Genomic DNA, 9,753 nt, shown 5'->3' with positions numbered 1-9,753 from the left:
GAGACCTAAACACACTGGGTGAAAACAGGATCTGCAGCAATGTGCAGTACTACATAAATACGGTGTTTTTTTGAACATGAAATCCTGTAAATCTATTCTGGTACAAGCTCAAAATACTATTATGAACCTGAAAATGAGCATTATATAGGCGGTTTAAAAATTGGCCCTGTTTGCTCTTAGGTGTGATTTCGTGCCCTTTCTGAGAGATTATTATAAAATTATTATTTTAGTAGTCAGAGCATGAAAATATGTCCAAAGAAAGAAGTTCAATTTCATGCTCGTTCTGCTTGACGTTCTAACCGACGAGCTACACATGACGACAAGTGGTTAAAAGGTTTCTTAAACTGTACGTGTTGGAGCAATAATAATGGTTGACTTACTTCCACCAAGGCACACTATAACTCTATCGGCAGTGCTTGTGTTTTTTCTGTCAGCCACTGAGACCCTGTGCCATTTCGGGCTTTGTGTCCATTGTGTGGTTGGTTTTTATTCAAAGGAGATCATCATTCAAAGAAGAGGCCCAACACTTAGAGGAACACAAAGCTGAGTTCAAATGTCGTTAAAATCAAGTGCCACTAATAAAGGTAGCAGCAAACTGAGAAAAGGCTCGGCAAACCAACCCCACCAGGTATACGACAAAGTCTTTGTGGAATCTGTTTCTGCTGTAATATCTGTCCTACATCCACTCAAATATATTTATTGTAAGACATCCATGTCTGACACAATATGGTACGTAACATTAGCAAGCCCACTCTCCTATAGTTTTATTTATTTAACTTTAGCTAATTTCAATCAAGTACAACAGGACAAAGAGCTCATGATTAAACCTGTCTGAAATGTAAATAATTGGTTTTGTTGTTTGCAACTGACCATTAACCAAGCTGTCGTGCGGCAGATAACACAAAGTTGTTTTCATGCAGTCATTGTGATTTAGTGTAGTGATTGAAATTGGCCATATGGGTGTAGAATAAACATCAAGTGAGCATGCAGGTGTGAATGTGTAGTATGTAGCAAAATATACTTATCAATCATGAAATAATTATAGTAGACTATATGTAAAACGGTCAGCATCTGTGTCTTTTTGCTTTATATAGATAAAACGATGGGACCAATTAATGAATGAAGGAATTTTATTGGTTGTAACCAAAGGGTAAGGTCAGAAGCTTCACCTTATATGTTAAAAGTAACAAACACATTGCCAAGGAAGGAAATTAACAAGACAAGAAAGAGAAAAATAAATTATACAAAAAAAAAAAAAGAACATATACACTTACCAAGATAACTTTCGACATACATGCATACATACAGTGTCTTTGCATATGCATGCCTACACTTACCTACATACAGTATATACATATATACATACACGCATACATATACCCTATAGGGGCCAGTACTTATATACAGTGCATTGCCACCCTAAGGTGAATAATATCCTAAGTCATGATGGTAACCATAATGATAATAGGGAAAATCATCATCATCACTATTAAAAACATTCTCACACAATAATACTGCTCAATTTCTATAGGCCTACTTACAGTGTCATGTCTTTAAACCCTTTTTTTAAATGACTTGTATTTTGAATAAATTAGTTGCTGTTTTTTACTTGTTGATCTTTTATTTGTTAATTTCTCAGACAACTCAACACATTTGTTATAATAGATACCCTGTGCTACATTTAACGTTTGTCATTTTTCTATCGTGTTCTATCGTATAGTGCTAATTAGGATTACTGTAACCATAGTCCATACACAGTGAAGGCTGAATGGAGCCTGCATGTGCGGGTATTAGATTCTTGGAAATGTCACATCATGCAGGCTACCCCACTTTGTTCGTCACTTACAACTAAACATTGGTTTAAGCTGCTCAGGTGAAAAATCGAGATGATGATGCGGAGTTTGGCTTCGGTCGGACGGCACAGTGTGGTGTGTGGAGGTGGAGGTGGAGGTGGAGGTGGAGGGGGTGCCTGGGAGATGGAGAGAGGCTTGTAGTTTAAAATGCGATGTGACAGCTCAGGAAAAAGGGGGGATGATAAAGGCGCTGTTATTGGATCAATCTGGCCCTGAATGGCCCTGTAAAACACTTACACACACACACACACACACACACACACACACACACACACACACACACACGATGCGGGAGCGCACGCACACAGGAGTGAGAAGAGACGAGGAGTAAGGAAAGATGCATTGTTTCTTAAAGTTAGCTTTCTTAAATAAACATAGCATATTAGACTAGGCCTATTTAAATAGAAGTCATATTCTGAGAATGTAATGGAGTCGGCCATCAAGCACTTGGCAATTTCCACGCGCGAGCTTAGCCTCGTCCTCATTGTTTTGGCAGGGGCTGAATTAAAGGAACGCGCCAGGTGTAGCCTATAGGCTAACTAGCGATCGATCCGGGAAAGGGGAAAAAAACGCTCGCTCTGTCTCTCTCTTTTTTTCCTCGTGCTCTGCCTTCCGTTACTCCATTAACCGCGTCTCTGACGTCAGAGGGCGATTAACGTTTCGTATTGGTCCCGCGAGCAGATGGAGGAGTCCTAATGAGCTGGCTCGCGAAGAGAAAGAGCAGGGTTGACATCTCGGCTGGACCGTAAACGTGAAATACCTCTCAGAGAGCCCGGTCTCCGCAGCTTCACACACCGTACCGTGGCCGCGGAAGACGCTCTGCCTGGGTTCCCTTTCTCTCCCCCTCCGCCTTCATCTCATCTTCCTCCTCGCAGCTTCTTCCTCCTTTCCCTGACTTTTTTTGACTGCATGTTCAGCCACACTGCCTCCCTCTGCATCTTCACTTCGGCCCCGCCGCAGCCCGGGCGAGCATGGACAGTCGGGTACTCGAACATCCTCACGCCCAGTTCGGAGGCTCCTTGGGCGGGCTGGTGGGCTTCCCGTACGCGCTCGGCCCCCATCACCACCACCACCACCATCACCAGCACCTCTACGAGCTCGCCAACGGACACCAGCTACAGTCCGCGGCCGCCGTCCCCTTCTCTATAGAAGGATTACTTAACGGCTCCTGCTCGGCCTCGGTGGTCAGCTCCAACTCGCTGCTCTCGCCCGACAGCCAGCAGTTCAAACTCTCAGGTAGGGCCTGGCTCTTTTTGTCTCATGTCTCACTAATAGTCCTGTGTGAAAACAATGCAATGTAGGGCTAATAGGAAATGTAGGCAAAGTGGCGAAATAGACCATTTTTAGTAGCTAGACTTTGAGGCTAAACTAAACATTTGAGCTTTTCAGGGCCGATTTTGAACTAGAAAGTCAGTCTGCAGAGAAAGCCCTGTTAAAACAATGTTCAAAAGTTGTCGAGCTGGATTTAAAAATAAATGGAAAAACTTTATGTGCAGGCACATTTTTAACTACTTTGCTGTAAACATTGCACTGGAGGTTAAATAAAGGCATCGATTTGTCAATAATCTTGATCAAATTGATATTGGCTGCATTGTCAAAAAATGAATTTTGCATTTATGGTGAATGCTCTTAAAAATAGGCTGTATTAAAAAAAAGGGAAAAGGCCCTGAATTTTTTGATGTAATTTATTAGAGTTCACGAGCAAGACTAAATGTAAAAAGAAAGGTGTGACAGTGGTCAGTTTTACACCAAAGTGACGTTTTACAAGCAAATCCTGCCATGACAGTCCCTCTCTCTCTCTCTCTCTCTCTCTCTCTCACACACACATACACACACACACTTATAAACACACACGTCGACCACTGCAGATTCTGGGGACGCGGATAAGGACAGTCCCGGTTGTAAACGGAGACGCACGAGGACGAATTTCACCGGGTGGCAGCTGGAGGAGCTCGAGAAGGCTTTTAACGAGAGTCACTATCCGGATGTGTTCATGCGGGAGGCGCTCGCGCTCAGGCTTGACCTCGTGGAGTCCAGGGTTCAGGTAAAGACACGAAGAAATGAGTCGGATATTTTTGGGAAGCATTAATCCATTTGTTTAGTTGATGGAGAAAAAACTTATAGTTTTGAGTTATTGTTTAGATTTTTCAATACATTTCAGTCTCACTTCCGTATCAAAAATCTACAAAACAACATTAGGACAATGCCAGAGGGGCGTTTGTTTTGGGAAGGCCTACCCCATACGGAGATATACATTTGTCAATTACCAAAGCATCCATAAAGGGTCTCTTTTGAATTATGCATGGAGGCAATCTATTGATTGATGGGTTAATAAAAACAAGGCTATTTACTGAGCAAACCAAGGGGTGAAAATGGTCACTATATTCCTCCTTTACCTTCACAGCTATTATTAGATATATAATATCTAATTATTTGACAGTTCATTCACAATTCTGCTCTCTATTTTTAATCTATATGTACAGTTTTAAGTGGTTCATTATATTTGTTATTGCTATTATTATTAAGGTATTATTAAGCTATTATTCTTATTATATTGATAAAGAAAAAAATAAACAAAGTAATTGTAAAAGTAGTACTATATTGTAAGGTTATGCTATTTTGTAGTAGCCAAGGCCTAGTAGAAATAACACTATTAACATAATTTAACAAATGATTATCTAATACGTTATTACTTAAAAGCAGAATAATAATAACTATTAGGCTATATAACAATATAGAGCTTAAGATGATGTCAACGAGGAATTATTTTAAAGGGAAAAAACATAATAGGTTTAAATTGTGTTAAATATGACGCTACCATCTTTCATATTTCTCCATTCGATGTTTATTTCATTTGATAACAGCCTAGTACTACTACTACTACAAATAATACTACTAATAATAAAAATAATGATAATAATAATAATAATAATAATAATAATAATAATACAAGAAACACATAGCCTATTATTTGCTCATCACAAGCTGTGTATCTATTCATATTCTTTGTAATTTAAGGTATATTCATGTATTTCTAAATGAGCCACATACAATTCGCATGCTTGGATCGAGTAACAGAGGAACAGAAGTAGAGCACTTCGTTGCTGCATGTTGTTTGGGGATTTCGCTCCTAAACCTCAGATTATTGTTCCCCCAAGCTGCTTAACGCTCCTTTATCACCAGGTTTGCGGGGAAAAGATATAACCAACATTAACAATTCATAAGAAGGCGCCATTGTCGCACATAATGTTGGTGTCCCGTCCTTATTATGCAATGTTCGCGGATCTCGGCATGCTAAACTCCTGGCGTTATCAGCGGCGAGCATACGCGCCCAGAGGCCGGGCAGTGAAAGCTCTCAGGCGGGGGAAGCTCCCTCTCTTGGCTCGGTGCGGAGGGAGGAGAGCTGGGGACTGCTGTGCGAGTGTTAAGCCCCATATGAGCGGAGGGCTGGGTGTGAAAGAACATACATATAGCCGGGATATGGCTGATTTAGCGATGGTACAATTAAATGTAATTGGGGGAGTTACGCATAACACACACTCATTGGTAATTAACACCGGCACATCTGTGCGTCTGCTGCTCCACCGCTGTGACCTATTAACCTGATGTAGGCCCTGCTCTTCAGACGTATAAAGCTGCAGTCAACAAAGACACAGATAGACAGGGAGGCCGAGGACAATGATTGCACTTGTTTCAGGGCTTTGTGGAATTTGTTTGGATTTATAGACAAAATGGTTTTGTCCTTACACCATCGGATAATAACCAATATGAGAGCCGTTGTCTAAACACACACCAGAAGTGCCATTTTTTGTGTGTAGCCTACTTCAGTGTGTTAGTTTTCTTGAGGGGGATACTTTATTTGGCTTATGTAGGAACACCTTAAACCAAGAAAACAACCTCAAATAGGACACACACCTGTGGTTAAAAAAATGAACAGATCTTTTATTCTAAGAATTTCTAATACAGCTGTCAAAAAGTGCATATTATAGTGTCCAGACAGGAAGTATCTAAACAGAGATATTGGATTGCATCAGAGAGTCGAGTTGTTCATGTGAAAAGTTTAGTCTTACAAGTCAAGCCCATATATAAAAATGAATAAATGCTCAGTTTTATAAAACTTCAAAAATTATTGCTGTCCCAACTAATAATTATGTTTTTTGTTGATTAATTGATCCCCTGTTTTTATAATTATTTAATCTGTGAACTGTCATAAATAAAAATTCCCCAGAGTCCTGTCCAAAACACAACAATAATCCATGTACAATTATACATCAGATCAGACCATACCAGAACATCATCATATTAGATAAGCTAAAACAAGCAAATCTCTGGCATTTATCTTTCCTAAATGATTACTTGATTATTAAAATTGTTGACAATTAATTATCTGAAAATGGACTGATCCATTAATCAACTTGTTCCCAACAAAACTGCTAAAACACGTTGAAGTAAATATTTTGAAACAAGAGATAGATGATGTTTGACAGATGTGTGTTATTTCATGTTTTGTGTATTTGTGCATAGGTTTGGTTCCAAAACCGACGTGCTAAATGGCGAAAAAAGGAGAACACAAAGAAAGGGCCGGGGCGGCCTGCTCACAACTCCCACCCGACCACGTGCAGCGGCGAGCCCATGGACCCCGAGGAGATCGCACGCAGGGATCGAGAGCGGGCCGAGAAGAAGAAGCGGAAGCAGGAGAGGAAGCTGCTGAAGTCACAGAACAAACTTCTCGCGGGCGACAGCTTCCACACACCTGGAGGGTCAGAGAGCGACAGCGGGGTCTCCCAGTTCACCGACAGCGAGCAGCAGTCTTCAAGTTGCAGTGGGACTATTCACATTGAACTGCCAGCATCCAAGTGCGGAGGAGGACACCAAACCGAATCCAGCTGTGACCAAACACGACACGACTACAGCCAACTCCACCAAAACCAAAGAACCACGGGAGAACCGGAGCAGGTGTCTCCAGGCAGCACACGCAGCTCCAGTCCTGGAGGGCCCAGGTCCTCCGCCCTGCAGAAACGCAACCCTTTCAGCGTGGAGAGCCTCCTCTCGGACGCCACGCCTCGGCGGAAATCTCAGCTGGACTTCCCCTCATTGCCTAGTCAGAGGACACTGGTGGGTAAAGGGCACTTCTTGCTTTACCCCATTACCCATCAGCCCTTGGGCTTTCTTGTGCCCCAAACAGCGCTGAAGGCCTCCCCGTGTCAGGACAACAGCATTAACAGGCTCAGCCTGGGACAGAGGTGTGCGCCAAGTGAAGGGAGCCCCGCTCCCTCTGACCTCTCCGGCTTTGTCACTAAGCCTCTAAACTCGGATCATACGGAGCATAACACGCAGCATCACCACAATCACATTAGCAATAGAGTGGATGGAACAGACACGGAGGAGTGTGGTGGTGGTGGTGGTGGTGGTGACTGCAGTAATGGAAGATTCCCCGTTTCTCCTCCAGCAAACGGTGTGGCTCAGACGGCTGTGGCCCGGCTGAGCTCCACGCGGTCCGGGGACAGTGGCGAGGACAGGAGTTTGAAAGTTCTAACGGAGGCAGCGTCCGACGCCCGCCAAGCTGCCGAGCTGTGTGCTAAAGAGAAGGGCGCAAGAGAGGAGCGAGCGTCTCCAGACCTCTCCGAGTGTCTCAAGGCAAACACAGACTGTCAAGAAACGCCCGGGACAGATGGAGAGGATGTCGATATGGACTAAGACTTGCAAGGAGCAAACATAAACAAAAAGGAACAGCGCTCAAGACTAGTCAAACATTCCCAAAGCTCTGCTGAGACACTCAAAAAAAACATATCAGGAATCAGGAGACTTAATTACCATCTATTTTTTAATCATTTAACGTGTGATCAATCCAGATGGCCCCCGGCTGTCATTATTCAGGCTTTAGGCCTAAAACACCCTTAGAAGCAGGTTCTCTCTCTCTCTCTCTCTCTCTCTCTCTCTCTCTCTCTTTTTTGGTGACCAACTTGTAACAAATACTAGGCTACAATAAACATCTTACACACAACAAAAATCCTCAGATATTGTAAAAACGAGAAAATGCTATTTATATGTAAACGTTTTGATAAATAAAGTTATTGTTTAAATTGAATCACTGTCTTTCTAGGGCCATACCAAAGGGGGGAAAGAAAGGGAGGTTGCTGTGTGGCAGAACCTTGGATCATGGCTGCTGGAGTTTTGTCATGTTACAGCAGATAAATCCTCCTTTTCCTCTGTGTAGTCAGCCGGAGCTGGGGCTCAAGTCCGTCTGGCTGTTTGTATTTATTGCTTTAACAAATTTATTCATTTGAAAGGCCGAGTTGGAATGAGGTTAGTGGCCGCGGGCTATAGGACCCTGCGCCTCCTGCTGAGTTTTGATATGAAAGTAATTATTTTCCCACTGGCTGCCGCGGGTCTCGAGGCAGTTTTTTCTCCTCCTTTCAGCCCAAAGGGTTATTAGACATTACCGATTTCTAGTGATACGGAATCACATAAACTTCCTACAATAATAGAATTAGCATGAAAGGCAGGGGTGTCAAATTGAAATGGGAAAATAATAGCCGCGCCAGCTGCATCATTAATGTGTGCTTGTGTGCGAGCGTGCGCGTGTGTGCGTGAGTGCGCATAGTCTATTGAGCGCGAGGAGGATGAGATGGTGGTAGATTCGTGGGGCGGAATTTTCATGAGCTGCCGCGGTTGTCAGACGGCCCTTGTAGTCGGCTATATTAAGATAGATGTTCGATGATATCCCTCATTGTTCTGTCGCTTATATTGATGTTGCTGCGTTATCGCCCTATTGATCATGTGTCGCACATAATAGGACAGGCGCGCGCCCGCCTGCCTGCGCCTTTTTACAAAAGCGCCTGGGCCCCTCGTCATTTGTTCTAATAGGACTGCGAGTCCCTCGGGGAGAGACAGATAAAGATATAGGAGAGGGAGAGGGTGAGTGAGAGAGGGGGCGAGGGATGTGCCAGGCTTGCATTAATAATCTTTTTTACCAGTGTTGGCTGAGCTAAAAAAAAAAAAGAAAAAAAAAGCAAGATGGAAGAAAGTGAAGAATGGCTGAATCAAAGATGTTAAGGGACAGAAGAGAAGACCGATTCTCCTAAATGTGCAGGTGTTTGGGTGCCCCACGTGCACTGACCGGCCGTGCACGCGCGCCCGTTTAAGAAAGAGTGTGTTTAGCTTATGAAGTGTAAACGCCACCAATTCCCTGGAAACTGAAATCCCAATTATTAAAACCATTAATTCTGGCGAGCCACTGCACGGAGGAGCCGTGTTGACAGCCCGGCTAAATATCCCTGATCCCTCCCGGTCACCTCGCCTTTATTTGCAAATAAATTGAGGGGGATCCGAGGGACAGAGCTTACTTTGCTGCGCCGACCTAAAATGAATTTCCGTGCCTGAGTCCCTTTAATAATATTTACATAATTTTCGCTCAGTGACTCTGCTATTTGCGCTGTAGGAAGCAGGGGGCTTACAGGAAAATAATTAGACAAGACGACGAGAAGGGAGTGAAAAACAGCAGGAGGAGGATGGGTTAAGACCGAAGCTGAACACTAAATTCCCAGACAGCTAAAATCAATGAAAGTAATAACCCTATTATTTAATTCATAAGGACATTATTTTCCCATAAGGCCTCAGGAAACGTCCCCTTCGACCGAAACAATCACATTAAATCGTTCATTCCGCTTGCGTTGTGTGAAATTTCTACTTTTATTCTCTCTTTTTTCCTTTTTTCTTTGGAGGGGGAAACGCTGGATTATAATCGGTTAGTTTCAATACTGCGATTAATTAGAAAATATAGGTCCGATCTCCCTTCAGCAAGGCCTTTATGTGCGTGAGTGTATGCGTGGAGACAACGAGCCCATAAAATGCGCCTTTGTTATAGATTATGGACAAATCTACCAAATAATTAAAGAAA

At 43.0% G+C, this 9,753-nt stretch overlaps 1 protein-coding gene across 2 annotated transcripts in view; it reads left to right on the top strand.

Annotated features, from left to right (window-relative positions):
- The window catches only part of LOC116697461 (homeobox protein unc-4 homolog), a 20,837-nt gene extending 13,258 nt beyond the window's left edge, over positions 1 to 7,579 (top strand). Inside the window, exons 3-5 of one of the 2 annotated variants that reach the window (XM_032528825.1) lie at positions 2,771 to 3,089; positions 3,722 to 3,897; positions 6,378 to 7,579. In XM_032528825.1, coding sequence (XP_032384716.1) covers positions 2,825 to 3,089; positions 3,722 to 3,897; positions 6,378 to 7,550 — 1,614 coding nt within the window. In that variant the 5' untranslated portion in view covers positions 2,771 to 2,824 and the 3' untranslated portion in view covers positions 7,551 to 7,579. Of the gene's footprint in view, positions 1 to 2,378; positions 3,090 to 3,721; positions 3,898 to 6,377 lie in introns of those variants that run through there. The other variant, XM_032528824.1, reaches the window with a different exon arrangement.
- Positions 7,580 to 9,753: the final 2,174 nt, after the last annotated feature.

This window comes from Etheostoma spectabile, chromosome 2 (assembly GCF_008692095.1).
Source record: "Etheostoma spectabile isolate EspeVRDwgs_2016 chromosome 2, UIUC_Espe_1.0, whole genome shotgun sequence".
Classification (NCBI taxonomy): domain Eukaryota; kingdom Metazoa; phylum Chordata; class Actinopteri; order Perciformes; family Percidae; genus Etheostoma; species Etheostoma spectabile.
Note: the sequence above shows the minus strand (reverse complement) of the source record. Positions and strands in the feature narration are given on the sequence as shown.